Genomic DNA, 24420 nt, shown 5'->3' with positions numbered 1-24420 from the left:
AACTGAAACTTTCCATACCCTTTACCAGCTTAGTTGCCCTTCTCTGGACCCTCTCTAACTCAGTAATGTCCCGTTTGAGCACTGGAGACCAAAACTGAACAGCATATTCTAGATGGGGCCTTACCAGCGCTCTGTAAAGGGGAAGAATAACCCCCTCCTCCCGTGAATCTATACCCCTTTTAATACAGCTCAAAACCTTGTTTGCCCTTGCAGCTGCTGCCTGGCATTGCTTGCTACAGCCAAGTTTATTATCTACAAGGACTCCAAGGTCCTTCTCCATTATGGATTTGCCTAGTGCAGTCCCATTAAGGGTATACGGGGCTTGCATGTTTTTACATCCCAGGTGCATGACCTTACATTTATCCACATTAAATCTCATCTGCCACTTAGCTGCCCAGATTGCCAGTTGGTCAAGATCCTGCTGCAGGGATGTCACATCCTGGATAGAATTGACTGGTCTGCAGAGTTTTGTGTCATCTGCAAACACTGATACATTACTCATAATACCCTCCCCTAAGTCATTTATGAACAAATTAAACAAAAGTGGACCCAGTACAGAACCCTGAGGGACCCCACTGAGGACCTTATTCCAAGTAGAGAATGTACCATTAACAACCACCCTCTGTACCCGATCCTGTAGCCAGTTTTCTATCCATGTGCAAACGGCTTCACTAAGACCAATAGACCTTAGCTTAGAAAGCAGTCGTTTGTGGGGAACGGTATCAAATGCTTTGGCAAAATCCAAATAGATGATATCTACTGCATTCCCACTGTCCAGCTTCTTACTTACCTCATCATAAAAAGCAATTAAATTGGTCTGACATGACCTGTCCTTCATAAAGCCATGCTGATTACTGCTCATAATGCCATTCTCCACTACATAATTTTGAATGTGATCCCTTAACAAGCCTTCAAATAACTTGCCCACCACGGATGTCAAACTTACAGGCCTATAATTGCCAGGCTGAGATCTTACTCCCTTTTTAAATATGGGAATGACATTCGCCTTCTTCCAATCCCTAGGTACCATACCTGATGAAAGAGAGTCTGAGAATATCAGAAACAAGGGCCACTGCAATTCTGCCCCTAGCTCTCTCAGTAGCCGAGGGTGTATTCCATCTGGCCCTCATTGGAGATGAGGTGAAATAAACTGTTCATTTATGCCAGAAATTCATCTGTCACCATTTATAGAAATGTTGACAGCAGTTTTATGATTTTAAAAGGTTGTATTGTTTCGTCTTGTTTTTCTGTATTTCCTGTGTGTACAACAGCAAAAATCTTATCCCAACCCCAGTCTGCTATAAGCTGTTCTGACTAATGGGTGCAGAGACAAAGGAATAGCATTAAATAATTGGAAAGGGTGTTTGTATTGGGGATAAGACAAAAGAGAAGGAAGAGTAAAAAAAAAAAAATATAGATTTTTGGTATGTAAAGCAGGAGGCTATTTGTGATGAGCAAAAGTAGTCAAAATGAAAGTAAGATGGAAATTACTGCCTAAATGTAAAAAAAAAAAAAAAACTCTATCACAGTTTTCCAATTACGTTTTCTTACTACAATTTTACTTTTGTGAATTCGCCTTTTCCGATATCTCATTTCTTAGATCTCAAAACTTTTACATCTATGCAAGTTCCACAACGTCCATCCTAAGGAAGTTTCATTTTTTTTAAAGCTTTGTTGTAGTTTCTTTACTAGTTGCACTTATTTTTCATTAGAGTACCATGTGTTTTAAATTTATTGTGTAATTTGTTTTCCTTTTCTAATTGTTAATTATTTCCACATTGCCATCATATGCCTGTATACAAACGGATGGGTTTAATAAATAAAGTGTTCATTTCATTTGCTTTCAACAAAATTGTGTTTGTGTTATTAACATGAAGGTGCTTTATAGTACAGGTATGGGAACTATGATCCAGAATGCTGTGGGGTCTTTCTATAATTTGGATCTCTATACCATAAGTCTACTAAAAAATCATTAAAACATTATTTAAACCCAGTACGATTGTTTTGCCTCCAAAAAGGATTAATTATATCTTAGTTAGGATCAAGTGCAAAGGTCAGTTTTATTATTACAGAGAAAGAGGAAATCATTTTTAAAAATTTGAGTTATTTGACTTTAATGGAGTCTATAAGAAAGGGCCTTTCTGTAATTCGGAGCTTTCTGGATAATGGGTTTTCGGATAATGGATCCTATACCTGTACTGACCATGTATTGAGAGAATAGAGTTTATTTAAGGCATATGTGCCCAGATTGTTACTACAATGAAAGTAATAGTTATTCCATACGGTTTAGCTGCAGTATCAAACTGCTTTTACAAATGTATTGAAATTGTTAAATTTAGAATTAATATAAGTTCTTCCCTAAGTTCCTTCATTTTATTACTCTTTATAAATTGGTGAGTCAATGGAACTGTGGACAAAACCCTGGTGATGTGGCTTCTGGCCACCAGCTTTAAATGTACAGGAAATACTCATGAAATACTAACATTTTGGTGACCATTGGTGTAAGGAAGTTCTCAGCCAGATGTGCAAGTTGTATGTTATTACCTGGTTAGAAATAAGCAAACATTCAACCATTTCTTCATGTCATCTGTGATTTAGACCAGAGTGTCCCTTAGGAAAGCATTAATAAATGAGGGAGTTGGCTTTGCAACCCAGTAGTTTGTATTGAACTACATAAGCACCTTGTTTTTATATGTTTTATATAATGTCTGTAGGGTCACATTACTCCTTCAGTACTTCTTGCAAAGGAGACCTCAATTACCCTTAGAGGCACATTTACTAATCCACAAATCCGAATCCCGAATGGGGAAAAAACGGATTGGAAACGAAAATTTTGGGACTTTTTAGTCGCTGTCACGTTTTTTTCATATTTTGCGTGATTTTTTGGTCAGCGTCACAACTTAATCGTATTTTGTGCAACTTTTTTGTCGCCGTCGCGATTTTTCCGTATTGAGCAATTGTAAACGGCGGAAAAACAAATCCGATTTTTTCGCGATGGCGACGAAAAAGTCACGACAATTCACTAAAAAGTTGTGACGGTGATGAAAAAAATCGCAAAAATACCGATCATCAGGGGAAAAAAACGCATTCGGACGCTTTTCGGACGTTCGTGGATTAGTAAATGTGCCCCTTAATGTTGAACTGCAGAAGATTCAGAGTTCTGCATGATACACTTTTTATAAGCACAGCCAGCTGAAAGTGTTGGAACGTATGCACTTTAGCCTGTATACAAATATCTTAGCTAAAATATATAAAAACAAAGTATGAATAAAATATTTTAGAAAGTTTGCATGTATTCCAGTATTTTCTATTAATACATAATTTCTTGGTCACACTGGCCATATGTTTCATATTCTGGTTTCTTGCTCCTTTAGTTAAGAAAAGATCCAGGCTAATCATTGTACAGTACCTTTCCGCTGTTGATATAAATAGTAAAAATAGTAAATAGTTCTAATTTTTTTTTAAAAATTATTTCCTATTTCTGTGTCATAATAAAACATTTCCTTGTACTGAATCCTAACTATGGAAAAATCAGTTTTCCAGAAAATCTCAGATCCCGGGCATTCTGGATAAAAGGTCCTGTACTTGTCTAGATTAGTGCGAGACACTCCATATTTCTGGCTCACCTGCCCTTTTTCAGGTGTATAAGGCTACAAATGTATGGTGCACTTCATGGTCATTTATATAGCTGAGTGCACTGTGCAGGAAAACAGCAGCCTTTACTGCTCTATGCCCCTTCAGGCAAATAAATTAGTTCTTTCTGTATACAACAGGGCTCTCAGATGCAGCATGGTGGGCACAGATAGAAACAGAGACATTTCTTTTTCTAGAAGTATCCTCAGGACCTGATTTTTTTTAAAAACTGTAATTCCTCACCTGCTTTGCTTTAATATACCTGCAGAAGATGTTAATCACCACTGGTGTAGGTGTAGTACTTGTACTTGAAAGATCTTGAGACTGGTAAGGCTTGAAATAAAGCCAAGTCTCCTTTATTCATTAATTTAACTGATCACAAATGAGCCACCATGAGAGACAGAGTAGGTCACCTAAGAATAAAATAATGAGATCATTTCAAAAGTTCTTTAGGAATGTCATTACTATGATTCCACCCTGCTTTTTATTCCAAGGCAAAACCTCATTCTGGTTTTTAGGTTCAGGAGAAAGGAGACATATAAGATAAATGGGAAAACCCTAATTTTGTAGGCAAGTATGAATAATATATGGCGCTGGTTGCCGTTTGGGCTAAACAGTAATCCTATCTGTAAAATGGCCCCTTTATTGGAGCTCCCTATAGATCCTATCAGTTCTTTGTCAGTGTTTGAAATGAAGGGTGGGCCAGAAGCACAGTAGGAGGGGGATAGCCTATTACAGCCCAGCAATCACACAAGCAAAGACAGGCTTCAGTTCCCTATCAGGTCAGCCTAGCTGTTGATTGGTTCCTATCTTATAGTGCAGTGTACTGAGAGCTGCCTGCTCCCCTGCACATCCAGAGAATTCAGCCAGCAGGAAGTGGAAGAGATGGACGGGACTAGTGGGGTTTTGGTGGAAATTTCTCAATAAATCAGTCTGAAACACAACTTGAAGCACAATCCTTCTATATCTAGAGGAGTATAATTCACTGGTACATTCATAATTTGGATAGGATATCTCCTTTAAGTTTTCCTTTGACCTCTTCTAGTCTAAAAAAACATGCTGTAAGTATATATGCAGAATAAATTTATATTTTGTTTTTATCTCCTTGTGCTTTTAATCTCATGCTATAAATAAGCCATTTGTGTTCTATCTAATATATATTAAATAATTTCTCAAAATACAATTCCTAATGTCCTTAATATGAGAGAGCTTTCTCTTTTCTTTGAAAAGTATACCCTATGCCATCAAAATCTTTGTTATTATTTGCATCTTATACCTCATAGAAAGACTGCTACTATCACACAAAATGTATATTACACCATATACTCCTCCACCATCTGCAAAAAAATGCTATTTATCGGTAACATGATTATGGTATGAAGTCTCACTGCCATGGGGCCAGGGTGGTCATTTAACTGGTATGGTTGTGGTTACTGACAGTGGTTTTGAACAGAGGCTGAAGTCCAGTAACCATCAGGTCACATGGCCTGAACTTAGCCTGAGGAACTGGTTTTCCTTTTTAAGGCAGCGTGTAAATAAGGAATTAAGTTCTTGCCATGGCCTCTTAGCCATGGCAAGCTTCATAAAATATCTTCCACAGGGCCCGATGGGGGGAAAAAAAAAATATTGTCTTTTTAAAACATCTATTTTTAGTGCTGCAGCCACCTGAAATTTGTAGCTCAAGCAAGGAAGTACAGTGCTCTAGGTAGCTCGGTTGTTGTCCTTGTCCATAGAGAAAAGCATGTATAACCTGACTATAGCCCCAAAAAGAAACTTTGTGATCCCTGATATATTGTGTCTTCAGATAAACCAAACAGAGATGCTTAAAAAATAAAATCACTGAGCATGAGCTGGGAAACATGTTTTTTGTTTTTTTAATGACCTTTAGGAAAATAGTAAGAGGAAGCAACTTCCCCTTTAAAGGACATGTAAACTTTAGATTTTCCTACCATGTACCGTATATACTCGAGTATAAGCCGATCCGAATATAAGCCGAGGTACCTAATTTTACCTAAGAAAACTGGAAAAACTTATTGACTCTAGTATAAGCCTAGGGTGGGAAATGCAGCCGCTACTGCTAAGTTTCAATAATCAAATAATAAAAGGACAATCAGTGTAACCCCCTGTGAACTCTTTATAAATATATCCTGTTGGCAGCTGCAGATTAGGGAAAGGTGGATGAAGGACCCTTTGAACCTCCTGCCTTGAAGAGTTACAGCACTGTAAAAAAAAATACTACAGCAGCAGACAAAAGCAGGTTTTACTATGGGGCTAGGTTAAATGAATAAACAGCATGGAGTTGGAGAGAGAAAAGTTTGCCTCATAGTTTTCATTGTTTAAACTTTTATTATTTTTTTTTTTTAACTGCCCCCTCTGTCCCACTCCTGCCTTTCCTGTCTCTATGCCCCTCTGTCCCGCTCCTGCCTGTCCTTTCTCTGTGACCAGTCTGTAAATTCCTGATTTTCAGCCTCACCCCTTGTATAGTTACATTTTTGTTTAAGAGGACAGACTGTATTAGACTTTGCAGTGCTAGTCTTGCAAGCTGAAAAGCAAAAATGATAATTACCCAACACAGTGTTGTACTTTTAGTTGATATATAATTAGAATTTGAAATAATCTGGTTATAATAATAAAGGTTACAGCCTTTAGTGCACCATGTCATTTACCCAAAGCAGTTTTGTCATCCACTGTGTGCGCTCCCTTCTGCGCTCGCTACATAGCCGTTCTCTGAACTCTCCCTTTGTGTCATGTAACTCGATGGCATGTGCTGCCGCTGCGCACCCACCCCCTCTGGACGGCCGTTTGTGCGTTCGTGCTCAGACCACCCGTCCCCCTCTCCGCCCGCCCGTGGTGGGGGTGGGTGCGCAGCGGCAGCACATGCCATCGAGTTACATGACACAAAGGGAGAGCTCAGAGAACAGCTATGTAGCGAGCGCAGAAGGGAGCGCACACAGTGGATGACAAAACTGCTTTGGGTAAATGACATGGTGCACTAAAGGCTGTAACCGTTATTATTATAACCAGATTATTTCAAATTCTAATTATATATCAAACTCCCAGCCCACAGTTTACCTGTCCCTGGCACAGATGTTTCGAACAGTGCGACCCAGCCCCTGGCCTCACGCGCCATGTTATTGCAGGATATCCCCGAACTTAGAGCACACCTAGAAATTGCCATATATACTCGAGTATAAGCCGATGGGGACTTTTTCAGCACATTTTTGGTGCTGAAAAACTCGGCTTATACTCGAGTATATACGGTATGTAAGTTGGGCACACCATTTGTAATGCATACATCCCTCCGTTCATCAGCACCATCATATTTTCCTAAAACCAATAGCAGCTTTCACTTGGCGGTCATCTTCAGTGACATTTACATCTGCAAACAGCATGTGTGCATTATAAAGTTCATGAAGAATGCAGGCTTACACAGGCAGAACTTACTATGCTAAAAAAAAAAGGTCCTGCTTGGACTGAGCCCTTTAACCGTTAAATTGAGCTCAGGACAAGAGATAAGGAGAAAAAAACATGTTTCTCCAGCAGAGTGCACAGTTTCTATGGAAACCAGAAGTGCCATCTCTTCATTGGCTGCTAGACTGGAAGGTGTGTTTGGTAACCTGCGTTGAGAAGAACTGAGCTCCTTAGGGAGGGGCTTAGAGGGTTAGAGGAGGAGAAGAAATCCCAAGTGATTAAGGGGATGCTGCAGCCTTACTATTAACCTCTTAACAACAGGAGTGACACGTATTTAAAGATTTCCAAGAGGCTGTTCACTGAAAAAAAAAATTTGTGTGGGGGACGGGTTTACAAGTCCTTTAAAGATTGCTAGTTAATAGACACTGTTGATTTTAATTTTAGGACCAACCATATGTGTATGTGTAGGGATTTTTGTGGAATAAGGACACTAAGATATTTAATCCTATCCTATGGCAGTAGCAATAGTAGGAGGAGCATTTAGAGTAACTTCTTGAGTGTACCAGTAGTAGACTAAACAAAGCTAGTTGCTTTGTGAAATGGCACTGGTTAAAATTTCCCTGGTGTTAATTAAAACCCCACTCTAGAGTCCTTCTTTGGGTTGGGTACACACAGGTTTCCTGCGGAAAAGCATTGTTACCTGTAAGTTGCCTGTTAGTCGTGTGCATGCAGGTATAGGTTAGTGGGTAGTGGGTCAGGTTGCATGTCTCAATATAAGCAAGTTTTTTTTCCTGCTCTATTTTTTTTTTTTTTTTTTTTTTTACTCCTGCTTACTTCTGATTACATCCACTTCCTTTTGCAGCTGCATCACTTCCAGTTTATTGTTGGTCACCAGCTAGTGGGTAAGGTTGCGGTTAAGGTAGTTTCAAGTCAGGAAGTGTTCCAGGTGGGTAAATTGTGTGTTTTGCGGGTCATGGGTCTGGTCCCCACAGTGTCCAAAGGCAAGGTGTCCATTTTCTGTAAACATTGCTCATTAGTGACCGGTAAGGATCCTTGCTTGATTCTCCCTCTCAGCAGAGCAAAGCCAAATTCCCAACACCAACCTCATGTGACACCAGTTTGTGAGTTCTGTTATTTATATGCTGGCTTCTGATTGCCTGATGATGTGACATTATTTATGTTACTGTTTAATGCAGGTGGATCTGTCAACATGGCTGGTGATTGACCTTCCTTAGCCTATACAAGGATACACAGCTTACACTGACAGGTGACTGAAAGGATAAGGTAAGTCAATAAAGTAGCACCATACAGTTGTTTGGCCACATGTGGAGTTACACAGTTTGTAGGAACATAAACAGCCACATAATTACATTTATTTGGCATGTGAATTGTTGGTATATTTAATCGTATTTCCTAGTGTTACTGATTATAACATGTTCTTGGCTTTAGTCAAGGAGTTACCTTTCAAATGAGAAAATGTAGTCATGTTTTTACACTCAAGTTGGCTTACTATTTAATTTTTATTCTTTGTAGAATATGGTTAAATTCTAATAGGATGTATTTGGTACATCTGTTAAAATATAGCTTATCATTGTTCTTAGAGTCTCACTTGAGAAGAATGGAGAGTATGCTGTTGTCTCCGATATGGAATGTCACTAACATGCAGTGTATTTCTTGAAGGATTTTCGAATGATTGGTGTTAATTATGGATCCTGGTGGTGGTGGCCTAGGCCTGCATGTCGAAGAAACAAAAATACCCCATGCCATGATCATGCAGGACTTTGGTAATTATTTCCACTATGGTGTTGTAATGCATTTAACATGCTGCATGTTTTATTTTTGGCATGCTGGAAAAGTCGGTTTAACCACAACTTGTGCCGAGTGTGCTCACATGGACCCAAATTAGGCAGTGCACTTTCTAAAGTTCTACATGGGAAGTAGTGCCAGGTGTATTATGACCACTGCTGGTTTACCTATGATTACAGTAATGGTAAAAGCAGCTTATATTCTGTAGTCCTTAAAAATGCTCTTTACCAGAGTTCATTATTGTGTTCCTATCCGTTTCCATTGTGCCACACTGAGTACTTCATAGTAAGGTCCTCCCATTAGAAGAAGACTATGCCTACAAGCTACAGAATGTGACAGCTGGGTTTCCCAGCCATGTACCTGTTGTAGATGTTTCCATGAAAATCCCTTGCAAAGCAGATTCCATAATAGCTAAAAATTGTGTAGCATAATTCTTCGTGTGAAGAGATGTATTTCCAATACGTTTGCAATGAAAACACCTACTTGTTTGTGTTTATACAGTGACTGGGATGGCTGGCACTGCTCATATTGATGGAGACCATATTGTTGTGTCTGTTCCTGAAGCTGTCTTAGTCTCGGATGTTATCACAGATGATGACATTACACTGGAACACGATCTGTCCAATGAAGTTGTCCAAGGTCCTGATATCATCACAGAGGCCGATGTTGTAACTGAAAGTGTCATCGTTCCTGAAGCGGTGCTGGAAACTGATGTTGCCATCGAGCAGGCTTTGGATGACAGTCACCATGTGTTGGAATCAGACATAATAACAGAAACGGTTGCAGTTCCTGAGCAAGTGTTCGTGGCTGACCTAGTGACAGACAGAGATGGCCAGCTGGAGCATGTAGTTCAGGACTCTATCCATGGATCCCACTCACCCACAATGGTTTCCCAGGAGGTTCTTGTAGCCAGTTGTGATGCAGATGCTGTTATCCAAGCACCCACTATTCAAGCCCCAGGTTCATCTGTTACTATAAAGACTGAAGATGATGAAATAAAAAATACCTCTGAGGATTATCTAATGATATCATGTAAGTTAAGGGGACGGCAGCTAATTAAAGAACCATTCATTTTTTATTTTTGTGTGCGAGTGTCTTAATCATATTTCCATAGACAAAACAACTCCTAAGTTATCAGGTTTTAAAATGACTGACGTAGGTAGCTTTCAGTAGGCTTGCTAGAAATGCAGTGGTAGCTATGCCTGGCCTAGAATTTAGTGCTGTGGACTCTGGCAAATGCCAGAGGGGCTGCTGTAAGATGCCATAGACAGTCATTATTTAGTGGGCCTCTGTATAATTGAAATGCCAGCGCCTGTTTGAAACCCCAGTCCAGACCTGGCGGTAGCCCACCTGCAGCATTAGGGTTAGAGGCAATAGATCTTTACTTAATGTGCAAACTGGTATTACCACTACAATTTAGCATATGGTTTGGTTCTAATCTGCATCTGCATGACTGTACTGTAAATAGCCTTACAAATGTCTTTGTGAATGCCCCACTCACTGGGAGAGTTTTATGAGCAGTGCTTAGTGGTTATTATTTTTCCCATTATTCTAACAGCTTAACACAAATAAAACCTATACCACCTCATTAAATGTCTTTCTGTCTAACAAATAATGATTCAGTTCCATTATCACAAGAGTAAAAAGGCATGAAATGTTTCTTAAAGGGGGTAAGAGATATTTACAATGCTTTATGAATTTACTGCAAAGTGTATAGGCTATAAGGCCAATACAGGTTTTAAGGTTATAGCATTGAGGCTGACTGTTTCAGTTCAGTAACTATTGAAAGGTCACAGTGGGTTCAGACCTGTATCATGTTTGATAAATGTCAGTTAATTAAGAACTATCCTTACTGTCACGAGTATTCTGGATTCCCCAGTTTGGGCTAGTATAAAGTATACACAATGCCTTATATTAAAAGAAAGGCCTAACCTACTGCTATTATGAATTTTATATGTATGCCTCCCGTCCCGTTATGTTGCAGTAAGCAGCAGTTTTGGTGTTGATATTGAGGTTGCAGCACCTACTCATAGATAATAAATAAAAAGCACAGTTTCAAGGTAAATCTAAGGATTAGCACCCCCTGGGAAACTAGCAACAGCTTCTGTAGGTGAGCAGTCAGAATGGCTGCTATTGCACATATACTAGAACCCTTATACAGACCCATGTAGGCATTTATATATCAACGAGGACTCCTCAAGAAAGGCATTCAAGCTGCTCTGAGAGTTATGCTAAGAAAAAGGAAAGTTCAAGTCAGCAACTTTGTATTCTGTTGCATGCTGGGACAGTAAAGCAAAAAGCAGAATAGCTTTTAAACAAAAGCGCACAGAAAAAGATTACTTTCTGTTTCTGGGTCTGACATTTAAAGGAGAAACTAAAGCCTAAATAAAGGAGTAGGAGAAAGTAGTAGGAGAAATGTTGTACTTTATATTTTGGGGTTCTGTACCAACCCAAGGCACCCACAGCCCTCTAGCAGGGAAGATCTGTGCCTCCAAAGATGCCCTCAGTAGCTCATCATCATCTTTTTCTATGTTTGATATACTCAGGGAAGCTCCTCACCCTATATACAGTGGTTTGGTCTGATTTGAACTTGTTAGTTTCTGCATAGTCTCTGGGGTTTCTCATTTGCTTTTTTCCGTTTCTTTACTTTTAGCATGTTGTTCTTCTTTGACCTCTATTACATGGCTTGTTGCTTGGTCACAAATGCCAGTACGAAAAAAAGTCCACTATCCGTTTGGGTTAATATTTTGGTAGTTTATAGTGGAGTTTATCTTTATTTTTTGCAAAGCAATAGATCTTCATTCTGTTTGGAGCACGACTTGTGCTTGTTGCTTAAAAAATAAGTAAACTTTTTTTTTTTTTCTGTAAAATTACTCTTAGGGGTATATTTATCATGCTGTGTAAGAAGTGGAGTAAAGCATCACTGGTGGTGTTGCTCATAGTAGCCAATCAGACGCTTTGCTTTGGTTTTCCAGCTGTTGAAATCTAATTGCTGATTAGTTGCCCTGGGCAACATTACCGGTAATGTTTCACTCCACTTTTTACAACAGCATGATAAATATACCCCTAAATAATGTTCAGAATAACATACCTTTTTCCCTGCAGTCAATATCATGTCTTCTAAATCATTAGCTGCTCAACTGCACCTATTTCACCTACTTCCTAGTCTAGCATGACGCTCCGCCCCTTTTCTTTTCTGAGCTCTTTCCTTTATGGGTGTTATGTAATAAACATGTGGGGGTTTGACTGTAAAGATGGTCAAAGAGGTGCCTACTGCACATGCCTGATTGATTATGTCATTAAGATGGCCGTGCTGCATGATTTGCGCATAACTGCCCCCTGAGCCAAACCCCCTTGTACCGTAACAAATGTAAACATTGCAGCTTACGAGTGTTATTTAGATGAACAGACAGGAGCTGCTCTGGTAGATGGTAGCACACAGAATGCGCCACACACACACACACACTGATTGGCTCACAGGATTCATAACTAATAAGCACCAGCCAGTCTGTGTGTGTTCCCTGCTTGGGTCGTGCTTCACCATAGCAACAGTCTTCTTCTGTTGCTATTGGTGCGCACTTAATGAAGGAGGGGCTTGGAAATGTCATTGTTTGGGAACGCGCCTATTGGTGAACAAGGCGCACTCACAAAGAAGTCTGATGTGCATGCCCTGCCTAGTAATGCTCCCATATGTGCATGCTCCTGGGTCTTGGTCTTTGTGACATTGAGGTGGATTATGGGTATTTTTATGACTAATGTCTGCATTTTTTTTTCAACAATGAGGCATTTAAACAGAAAAAGGTCTTAAAATAGAGGAGACTTGCTAGCACTGATGACAACATTAAAGGTATGCCTTTCAAAGGAGATTAATCCTTTAATTGCCTTTTCTTGTCCTAAGGTGGCCAAATTCGGGCCAATAGGTAGCTTATTGGCCTGTGTATGGGAACCCCGACAGCCCTACCCAAACAATATCTGGCTGAAAATCAGCCAGGTGTTTACTGGGCAGGTTTAAAAATCACATCGGGGCGAGGAGTGCATCAGCTCATAAATGTGGCTCTCGTCCTGATGGCCTGCATCCCGTCAATGTGGTCCCCATCCTGATGTGATCTGATCGCTTGGTCCAAGGGCTGAACAGTCGGCTCATTTAAAATATCACTCACCTCAAAGTTGTACAAACCTGCTCATTTGGGGACCTTTTCCCAATATGCCCATCGTTAGACTGTAAGTTTCACTAGCGCAGGGACTGATGTAAACAATGTATACAGTGCTGCCTAAATGTGTTGGCACCATTAAAATATCAGGAAATAATAAAAAAAAGGATATTATAAAAAGGACAAATGTAAAACATACCAATGCAAAATGTAAATAAAATAAAGGGAAAACACTTAGAAACCCTATATGTTACTGGATATGAATTTATTTTGTGCCCCTGAGGCAAGGTGAAAACTGGGCACACATTCCCAACTGAATTGGAACTTCAAACATGAACCCAGAGGGTTAGATTCCACCCCCACCCCTCCCCTTAGATTTTCCTTCCTTACCTATGCATGAGCTGGGAGTGCCCAGGGATACATTCACATTTTCGGGCTCTACACAAGTCGACGGTTTTCCTTCACCTATCTGTGGAAAAAAAAATGCAGGCAGAAATCACACAATCCATTACGCGTGCCTTTGCCCTAAAAATACAGGCATGCTGTGTTCCATAGGTGGGAGATCAGAATGATTCCAAGCATGACGGGTGCCTGATAATTTGTTTACCCATAAACCATCTCCCTGGACAGGTGGGTATTGGGTCTCCCTATTTAGCATCATTAGGAAGCATGTGATTACCTCATAACCAAAATGTGATCTATGAGGGTGTGAACTCCAAGATATTATATTGATCCCTTTCTGTAATCCATATATTTATCTAACTGAAACCCCTCATCTCTCGTTCCAGTGGTTATAGTTGTAACGTGTATGGCCACCTTAACTCCTGAAAACCCCTGTTTACTAACGTGCAGATTGCTATATGTGAAACGGCCTACATGCAGCGATATGGCAACAAGGTGTGGTTCACCTTTAGCTTTTAGTATGAGAGATTAGAATCTGAGAAAATTTGCCACTGGTCTTCATTTGTTTTATTTTTTTAAATTGTTTTGCTTTTGGTTCAGCAGGTCTACAGTATGGAAATTCAAGAGCTGTCTGGATTCTAGGGTCCAAATTACCCTAGCAACGAGGCAGTGGTGTGAATCAGAGACTGGGAGATGAATAGGAGAAAGCCTCAATAGAAAGTAATGAAAAGTAACAATAAAAGTAGTAGTAGTTATAATATTTGGCTGTTGGGGCCAGTGACCCCATTTAAAAGCTGGAAAGAGTCAAAATTGGAATGTAAATAATTAAGATACTAGGAATTCTATATAAAAATCTATCTAAAAATAGGGCATTCTATAACACTAAAAGTTAATATAAAGGTGAATCACCCCTCTAAATTTGGGAAAATACCCACTTGTGCTTTTTCCTGCAGTAGTGGAGTGCTTAGTTTTGCCAAGGAGCCTGCCTTCAGTTCTAATGCACCAGCAGTGTAAGCTGATACTATACAATACTATTATGGGCTAAGTTTTATTCCAGAGAAAATAGCCTGTCTGGCCCCAGCCTTACTGTAGTGCATAGTGCGTGTAGTGTATAAACAAGCAGTTTCACTCATATATTTACTCGTATCCTCTGGGTTAATACTGTCACATTTCTTTTTCAATGGTGTGTAGTAAATTACAAACCAATACAAATATGAGATTCATTATCCAGAAAGCTCCGAATTACAGGAATGCTATCTCCCACAAAGTCCATTATAAACAAATAATTAAAAATTTAAAAAATATTTTCTTAAGGTAAAACAATCCTATTGGGTTTATTTAATGTTTACATGATTTCTTTAGTAGACCAAATATGGTGAGCCAAAGAAAGATCTCTTATCCGGAAAATCCCAGGCCCCAAGCATTTTGGATAATAGATCCTATACCTGTACGAGGTTACAAAGCTAATTTCCACACTTATTCTGAGTCCTCATGAGAAAAAGGTTAGGACAATGCAATGCTCCTGTGTGAATTCTACCTGTTCTGTGTAATTCTGAATTAGTGATGCAGGGGTCCAAATTTCTTAAATGCACACTGACCCAAACTCAGGCCCAACCTGGCCTACTCAAGGGATTTAGACTAACCCACATATCGCTAATCTAGTTCTATGTTCTATCTTTCTCCAACTGGGGCTGTAAACTTTAAAAACAAGTTTTCTTATTACAGTACAAATTGCCTCCCTCGTGATGTTAATGGGGAACTCCGGCTTCTGAACCAAAATTTGTTAAAGAGCCCCAAACAACACAGAAACCCCTAATATATCTATCATGGTAATCTGTTCCTTTAAACAGTATGAATAAATACCGTTTTTATATGCTGATATCCAGCTGGAAAACAGTTCTCTTTCTGCATCATTTGAAATCCTGGCAGGGGAGGAGGGACTAAAACACTGATGTTATAAATTGTAACAACTTCTTACAGACAGCATGCAGGAACTACATAACTCACAATGCATTGGACTGTGATGTTCCTTTCCTTTATTGACATCACGTGTGCAAGGTGTTGTGGATTTTGGAGGATGTAGGCTGAAGGCAGGCTGAGGACAGTTGATTACCACAGTTGTATTGAGTCTTGAAGTAGTCAGCCAGATCAGCAAGAGAACAGAGGGCCAGGCTTAGGTTCCAAACCATATTATTACAGTAAAAATCATGAAGAGGCTGCATATTTTTTAATTGATGTATATTGCAAAATTGCTGGAAATTATGTTGACTTTTCAAAAGTTGTGTTTGGGTGTAGTTCCCCTTTAAATTACAGTGTAATGTCCACAAGGACATAGTCATCTCTGTGTTTGCGATAAATGCAGGAAGGACTAACTGTTAGCTGCATTCTCATTGGTGAACTTTTGCAACTGCTATTACGTTTTTGGTCGTCTAGGGCGCAGAATGGCACTGTTTTATGGGTTAAGATCTTATTAAAGTTGTATGTTCTCTCAATGTACATGTTAAAGAACAGTATTTGCTTCAGAAAGTGCTTATTGCTCATAACCAGTGGATTATTTTTCCTTTATTCAGTAGATGATGTTGGAGAGAAGTTAGAGCACATTGGCAGCACTCCACTTAAAATCAGCACTGAGGTATCACAAGGTGACATGTCTAAAGAAGATGGATTTGGTTCTGAAGTGATTAAAGTTTACATATTTAAAGCAGAGGCTGAAGATGATGTGGAAATAGGTGAGACATGAATGTGCTGCTTGTGTAAAACAGTCATAAATCAACAGAATGAATGAAATGATTGCAACAAAGTTCTAGTTACACTTCATAGGCAGCATATGCAAAAAGTACACATAGGGTTGGGTTTAAAGGGGCAGTATATACCCCAATGTGCCCTCCAATGAATCAGGCTTTTGCCTGTTGTTTTAATAACAAAACAATCTATGGTTTTTGTTATTTCTTGAGCTATATGGCCAATAAATGCAACCTGCTAATTGCAAAATTGCCAACCTTTTTTTAGGCCTGTGGGTATGTTTTGCCATCTGATCAAGTCTTCCATTCCAATGCCCTTATGTTCCCAGTGAACAGCATGCACACGCTGGCATGGCATTCTGTATTCTAAATGTATTATATGGTTTAATAAAATACTGGCATGAAGGGCACCTCATCTAGACTGCTGCATTGTTTTTGCTTTTAAATTAATGCCTTTGTCACTTATAAAGGTGGTACGGAAATTGTCACAGAAAGTGACTTTCATAATGGCCATCCTGTAGCAGGCGTGATTGAACAAAGTAGCCTTGGCCGGATGCAGCGGGAAAAGATGGTTTACATGGCGGTTAAGGATTCTTCCCAGGAAGACGAAGAAATTGGTAAACAAAAAAAAATGTTTATTCATAAGTCATTTGTGCTATTTTATAGAGGCCATTTGTCACACGCTTTATGGCTCATGGAATTGAATTTCCACCTTCTGATGCAGGTTGTGCTGAAATAGCAGATGAGGTGTACATGGAAGTCATTGTGGGAGAAGAAGAAGCTGCGTCTCTTCCAGATGCCCAAAACGAAGATTCCAGCATAAATAAGACATTTGTTCCTGTGGCCTGGGCAGCTGCTTATGGCAAGTAAAATAAACACATCTGACTATATTACAACACACCAATGGCACCATCATTAACTGCCCCAACTAGAGATATTGAGTTCTTGTCTTATTATTTTCATAATGGTGGCATTGAGCAGTTAAAAAATTGCTCTTTAATTGCTCCATGTCAGTTTTGTTTTTGTGATGATTGCACTCAGCAGTATCAATGGGCCCCGTATTACTATTTTGTATGTATATGTATTGACCAGGATCAGTGTTCAGTTTTGTGATGGGAATTTGTGGCCAAATGTGATAAGGCTTAAAGGAACCCTTTTGACAGACTGAAAGTTTCATATACAGGGCGTCAGTGATTGTATGAGGCATTAGCAGATACAGAAGTCAGAGGAGCCATTCTTACGTTAATTATTTGTTTGGGTCATTAAATTCTAATAGAACTGATCATTTTACGGTATGTGTAATATATAACCAATGCAGTGCTTCCAAAACCTCATTATGTGTATATATGTACTACTTGAACTCATCAGATATTTCTATAGCCCCAGCAAACTGTGCAGCCCTGTACAACAAACAGGTCTAACCAACATTTAAAAAACAAGGGTTACAAAATAGAATATAATTGTTGTTCTTAAATTGTTGTCCCAAAATCATATATTAATTTACCTTTTTTATTTATTTATTTTTTTTTTTACGTAGGTGAGGACCGAGACCTTCCAAGAAAGTATGGGGACTGGCAGGAATCTGGTATGATGTCTGATAATAATGAGACTTTATTGGTAGAGGATAATTTGGAGCTTGTTATTACTAGAGACTATGTTAGACTTTGGTGGAAAAATAGCCATAGTTTAAATATTTAATTAATGTTTCCAGCTTTACATCATTATAAATCTTTAATGTAAATGTTTCCTTCCCATACAACTTTAACTGATAGTCCTTACTTTGCCCCCTTTTTTACAGAAACAGGCAGATCTGACACCTTTGTCAACCCTAAATATTACTGAAATGTGTTCACTTGCTGTAGAAATCATATTATATTCTATGGTAGGATGAATATATCTTTTTCTACTACTTTTAAATCCCTTATACAGAGTTATATACCAAACGCTCACCAGAAGTCCTCAAATATTTTATTCTTGCAGAGAAAAACCCTGGCATCCCCATGTGAAGGGTTCATTGCTGATGTTACTGATTCATATTACCAAGCAGGCACTGTTTTTTGCTCACTTGATGCCAGTTCACTGAAGTCTATAGGAAGCATTTTGTACATAGAGGTATCACAGCAACTAGAGGGGCAGCTTCCAAAACAACACATTCAGGACAACATCTGTACAATATGTGTAAGACCACAGGGCAATGCTGTGGATACAGAAAGACTGCACAGGACAGCACAGACAGTGTGCAGGCAGAATATCTCTTTACAGCTAGGATTATATGGTTGTTTGTGTAATCTTATATGGCATTTGCGTAATATTTCAGCTCTTGTTTTTCTATCTAACATTATAAACTCTTTCTGAGAACAGCTCCCTTGCCAGCCCTGTATAGTTAACTGCCTCCTTGTATTATCCTGCATATCTGTGGCAACACATTTGGCCTGAGTCATTTCCCTGCCCTATCCCAAACTCCTAAACTAACTCCTTCCTACTGTCACTACTGGGAATAAATGAAACACAAGCAGAACATGGAACAGTAAAAAAAAGTTCTGTGCTCCAGAAAGGGCAAGGGGCCCAATAAGTCCAGGGCTCACTAGGGAAAAGTCCTGTATGTGACAGGCCAGTCCAGCACTTGGTCCCACAGATTAAACAATCCACAAGGGGGTGACTTATCAAAGTTCATTCTGGGAATTCTGCAGGATAAGGAATTTTAACTTTGATGGCATTTTCTGATATTACTCCAAATAGCAGATCAATATGATAGGCCAGTTCCATCAGTTCGATTAATATTTGTATTTATCATCACCTGGGCCTTGGTTTGGGATGTTGAGCATTATGGAAGGCTTCAGTCAATCCAAAACTAATTTGATAAACTATCCCCAAGGTGTTTGAATTTGTGATTCTCTTCATGTACTGATACTTAACTTCATCACTCATGAGAACAGATATTCTCTTTCTAGATGTATAAGTATGTGTTTATTATAATTCATTGCAATTAGAGATATGGCATTCATGTGTTTATTCAATGGAACTGTGTTCATTTACTCTATTAGTAACATTTCCCTTAAATCATATTGTGACATTTTGCATGTAAAATATTTTCCTCCCACAGCAAATAACATTGAATCCCGGTTAGAGAACAAAAACAGCTCAGCAACCCAGTATCTCCAGATCTGTGACAGCATTGCTGCAAATCGAGCACTTAAACAGAAAGCCAAAAAAAGGAAGCGAGGGGATGCACGACAGTGGCAGACTGGTATGTTCTTCAGCCACTACAGTTTACCCTTTACATTACATTACATTAACATTTATTTATAAAGCGCCAACATATTCCGCAGCGCTGTACAATAAGTGGGTTACATACATTGGGCATACAGAGTAACATATAAAGCAATCAGTTACCGATACAAGAGGTGAAGAGGGCCCTGCCCAAAAGAGCTTACAATTTGAGATATTGATAGAACTGTCATTTCTTCCACCTCTATGTCCTCCCCAGTGTTTGTTAAAGGGCACCTATTGCTAAAGTTCTGTTTCCCCATGGGAGCTGTGGGCTGATCCCATGCTGTGAATGAGGAAAAGAATGGTATTTTTTCAAGAACCCCCCCCCCCCCACACAAGCTCTGTTCCTGGTGCCCCCACCCCACTGCCGATACTGATTAAGTGTCCCTGCTTGCTCAATATTTTAGTGATAGGTGACCTTTAAATTAAGAGGCCATGCACGTACACATGAGAGCTGCCTGTCTCTGGTCTTTCTACACTGAGTGTGTGCAGCTGTATATGCAACCCTCCCAGTAGCTTGCTCCACCGCTACTTTGACAAAAATTGGGCAGGTATCAGGCAGGTTAGAAAATTTCATTGGGTGATGACCACATTGATGCAGTCCATCCCCGATGGGCGTCGTAGGTATAATGTATATAATGTGGCCTGGGCACCAAACAATCAGTGGTTCTCAACCTTCCTAATGCCGTGACCCTTTAATACAGTTCCTCATGTTGTGGTGACCCCCCAACCATAAAATATGTAATTTCCGATGGTCTTAGGTGACCCCTGTGAAAGGGTCGTTCGACCCCCAAAGGGGTCCCGACCCACAGGTTGAGAACCACTGTTCTAAATAAGCAGATGTATAGGTGTATGCCCAGTACAGTGCTTTTATGCATGAGCAAGTAAAGCAAAGTATGCAAGGCCAGGGTAAAATAAATCTGAATTATATGAAGAATAATAGAATGTGCAAATAAAATTATGCTTCTTTATTAGAGCTGAGTTAAGATGTCTGGAAATTTTAAGGTGAAAAACCCCTTTAATAAAGACACTTGTCTTTGTTAAAGGGGGTTTTCACCTTAAAATTAACTTTTATTATTATATAGAGTTTAAAATCCTGAGACAACTTGCAGGTCTTTGTTTTTTTAGTTTCACTGAATTATTTAGCTTTTTGTTCAGCTGTTCTCCAGCATTTCAGCAGCTATCTGGTTGCTAGGGTTCAAACAAGGGTTTGAATGAGAAACTGGAATATGAATAGAAGAATGGCTATGTAGAGAGATAAATAATAAAAAGTAGCAATACCAATAAAACTGTAGCCTCACAGGAATAGTTTATAGGCCTGTAGAATGAAACCACTAAAAATATAACTTCTTTCAGGAGTAACGAAAGACAATAAAATAATTTTTCGTTTCCTAGAGTAACAAAGATGGAATAAGTGATATATGTGCTACAAGTGCCTAATGAAAGAACTTGCCCCCACCTCACCCCCAAAGGCAGGGCTCTTCTGTGTTTCTGTACATTTTTAAGAAAAAGGGTAGAAATCTAACTGTACGCTTGTGTTTATCATACAGCTGTCATAATAGGGCCAGACGGTCAGCCATTAACGGTCTATCCTTGTCACATATGTGGGAAAAAGTTTAAGTCCAGAGGGTTTTTGAAGCGGCACATGAAGAATCACCCGGATCACATGATTAAGAAGAAGTACCAGTGCACAGACTGTGATTTCACCACCAACAAGAAAGTCAGTTTCCACAATCACCTTGAGAGCCACAAACTCAGCAACAAGGTGGACAAATCGCACGAGTTTACAGAATACACCAGGAGGTATCGCGAGGCAAGTCCTTTAAGCTCTAACAAGCTGATACTGAGAGACAAAGAGCCTAAGCTGCACAAGTGCAAATACTGTGACTATGAGACTGCCGAGCAGGGACTCCTCAATAGGCATCTCCTGGCTGTCCATAGCAAGAACTTTCCTCATGTGTGTGTCGAATGTGGCAAGGGATTCCGCCATCCCTCAGAGCTAAAGAAGCACATGAGGACCCACACAGGGGAAAAACCATATTTGTGCCATTTCTGCGAATTCCGATGTGCCGATCAGTCCAATCTAAAAACTCACATTAAAAGCAGACACGGCACAGATTTGCCCTTCAAGTGTGAGCAGTGCCCTCAGGCATTCACAGATGAGAAGGAACTGCTGCGGCACACTGAGCTTTTTCAGGGTCACAAAACTCATCAGTGTCCCCATTGTGACCACAAAAGTACCAACTCAAGTGACCTTAAACGGCACATTATCTCTGTGCACACTAAGGATTTCCCTCACAAATGTGACGTTTGCGACAAAGGATTCCATCGTCCTTCGGAACTGAAAAAACACAGTGAAACCCACAAAGGCAAAAAGATACATCAGTGCAGACACTGTGACTTTAAAACATCTGATCCTTTTATATTAAGCGGGCATATACTTTCTGTGCACACAAAGGACCTGCCCTTTAAATGTAAAAAATGCAAGAGAGGATTCAGGATTCAGCCTGAGCTTAAAAAGCACATGAAAACCCATAGCGGCAAGAAGGTGTACCAGTGTCAGTATTGTGAATACAGCACTACGGACGCCTCTGGATTCAAAAGGCACGTCATCTCTATACACACAAAGGACTATCCCCATAGGTGTGAGTTTTGCAAAAAGGGATTCCGTAGGCCGTCTGAAAAGAATCAGCATATAATGAGACACCATAAAGAGGCATTAATGTAATGTGCACTATTTGTATGGGATGTTACAGAAAAGGGATGTCAGATGTTCACCTTGTTCCAGGGTCTGCATTCTTACCATTCAGTGTAAAATAACATAGTGGGGCACAGCAGGATCATGACAATACACTACAAAGGCATTAACAGACATGGAACAGGGACACATGGAAATGTTAAGAGCACAGAAAGGGCTTCACCCTAGTGCAGGGATAGCCAGCCTCCATAATTCCCACCATTGCTCAACAGCCAGAATACTTCCAAGCCAATAAAATCAGGCCTGTTGAGAGCTGTAGATCAGAATCAGCTAGAGAGCCACAAATATGTGTTTCTTACTGAAAATGGGCACCAAAATAGGAGGGATGTGGATAATTACGGCTTATTCTTTGTTTTACATTGTGCCTATAAAGCTATACTGTTACATTTGCAGTTGGCCAAAAGCAAAGACCCAGGGTATGTCACGCTTGCAGCCTAGCAGCTCTTCTAGACTTCCAGAAGCCTCACATGCTGGACAGCTGAGGATAGGAGTTATAGTTCAGCACAGCTGGAGGGCTGTAAGTGCAATGTTCCTGGTTTAGGCAGCTTCTTCCATGTCATTGGGGAACTAAAGTTGGAGTGTTATAACAGAGCAAGCGGTTTATGATGCAGTAGCATTATAACTAAGGTCGCATACTGCAAGTTGTTATGGTGCTAGAATAAATGACTTTTGTACATATTTTCCATTTTTATCCGGTGTTGCAGCTGAATGTTGTTTGGTGGACACTTGTTTTATTGTATGTATGGGTCTAATGCTTTTTTTTTTAACAGTATATACGTAACACTCAGTATTCTGGCAACGACAGATAGCACTTTTTATTTCTTACTGCACCATCTAAGGCATGAATTGGTCTAAGCCTTGGCCTCCAGAAAGCACCCCATGCATTTTCTCTGCAAATGGAAAATGTGCCAGGGGTGGGCTGTTGAGCTGAAATGCAGACGAAGCCTAACACTGATCTGATCCCCCCCCCCCCCCGTTATTGCTGCTAATTTAGCACAGCAATGTGTAGCGTTGGAATTCATAAAGCCCAGGTAACTAGCTATTCTGTCGAGAGGAGTATCTATACAGTATTTAATCAGAATCAATGGCTTACTGTGCAGAAAGGCACCAGTTCTTCCGTTTACAGTGTATAAAATATGCATCCCTTTGGAACAATTCTGTGTGTTAGCATGCTGCACATCCCCATGTGCTTACACCCATTTAGAGCTTTGTAAGAGAAGAGAACTGTCCATTTATGTTGGCCTATTTTTAATGTTTTTTTTAGTTGATTCATGTTTGCACAGTCTTCTATAGAAGACTCTAAATCCATGTCGGCGTGTCTTTGTGTTTCTGATAATGTTCATTTTTTTGGTTTGCACATGTGAGAACCTCTTCCCTTTGGTTTTTATAAGAGAGAAATAAACTGCAGAACACTTTGTTTCTGACAAGCAAAACCTTCCGGAAGAAAATGAAAAAAAAAAAACCTTGTTGTTTGTGGCTGTAAATGATGTAAACGCTGTAAGATAAGACTGTAACTGGTAATGTGGAATTCTTTCTCCTTCATGTGTTTACTCATAATGAGCATACAATAAATATGCGCATCTCTTGCACATTTACCAAACAAGGAAATGGTTCAGCATTTTATTACATTATCAACACTGCATTGGCCTAACTGGGCTGGAAGCAAATGCACGTCAAACTCACTAACTGGCAGCCACAGGGACCCCTGCTCTTCTCAGCAGGGGTGTATAATTAATGGCCACTCAACCTAAAAAAGCAAGTTAAATCATAAAAAAAAGTCTATCTGGCTGCAGGCAAACATTCCCAAATATGATCTACTTGACCAGTTATTGTAATTCAATAGATGCCAAATTTTGTTTGAAGCAAGGTCTAATACAGACAATGAAATCCTATGTTATATGAAAAACTCATGTTAGGAACCAGCTGCCGAGTGTGTTGTTTATTAATTTTTATTTATATAGCACCAACATATTGCAGAGCATGTTATTCCTGAATCCTGAGACAAAGGCAGCTCACCTCTCCAACACACAAGAAAACTTTGTCTTCTTAGTATTCCCCACTACACCTACTATTTAACTCCATCCACTGAATTGATGCATACATTGACTTATTCAGTGCAAATGTAGTGCTGCTGCCATTGGCTAGGGCTAATCAGGAATTGTGTGCAACTGTGTGGGGTGGGGCGGTTTGTTAAATCCTACATTGTGGGATTATTGTTTACCTCCCGTTAGCTAGAGAGCGGTAGTGA

The 24420-nt window shown here is 39.7% G+C and overlaps 1 protein-coding gene across 5 annotated transcripts in view; it reads left to right on the top strand.

The window, feature by feature from the left end:
• Positions 1-23775, top strand: part of znf711 (zinc finger protein 711) — a 28068-nt gene extending 4293 nt beyond the window's left edge. Inside the window, exons 2-11 of one of the 5 annotated variants that reach the window (XM_031906828.1) lie at positions 7907-7990; positions 8241-8328; positions 8725-8828; positions 9352-9882; positions 15974-16132; positions 16615-16761; positions 16869-17006; positions 17682-17729; positions 19248-19391; positions 20965-23775. In XM_031906828.1, coding sequence (XP_031762688.1) covers positions 8750-8828; positions 9352-9882; positions 15974-16132; positions 16615-16761; positions 16869-17006; positions 17682-17729; positions 19248-19391; positions 20965-22142 — 2424 coding nt within the window. In that variant the 5' untranslated portion in view covers positions 7907-7990; positions 8241-8328; positions 8725-8749 and the 3' untranslated portion in view covers positions 22143-23775. 5 annotated transcript variants of the gene reach the window in all.
• The last annotated feature ends 645 nt before the right edge of the window (positions 23776-24420 follow it).

Source organism: Xenopus tropicalis, chromosome 8, assembly GCF_000004195.4.
Source record: "Xenopus tropicalis strain Nigerian chromosome 8, UCB_Xtro_10.0, whole genome shotgun sequence".
Classification (NCBI taxonomy): domain Eukaryota; kingdom Metazoa; phylum Chordata; class Amphibia; order Anura; family Pipidae; genus Xenopus; species Xenopus tropicalis.
The sequence above is the reverse complement of the archived record's forward strand: the minus strand, read 5'-3'. Positions and strand labels throughout refer to the sequence as shown.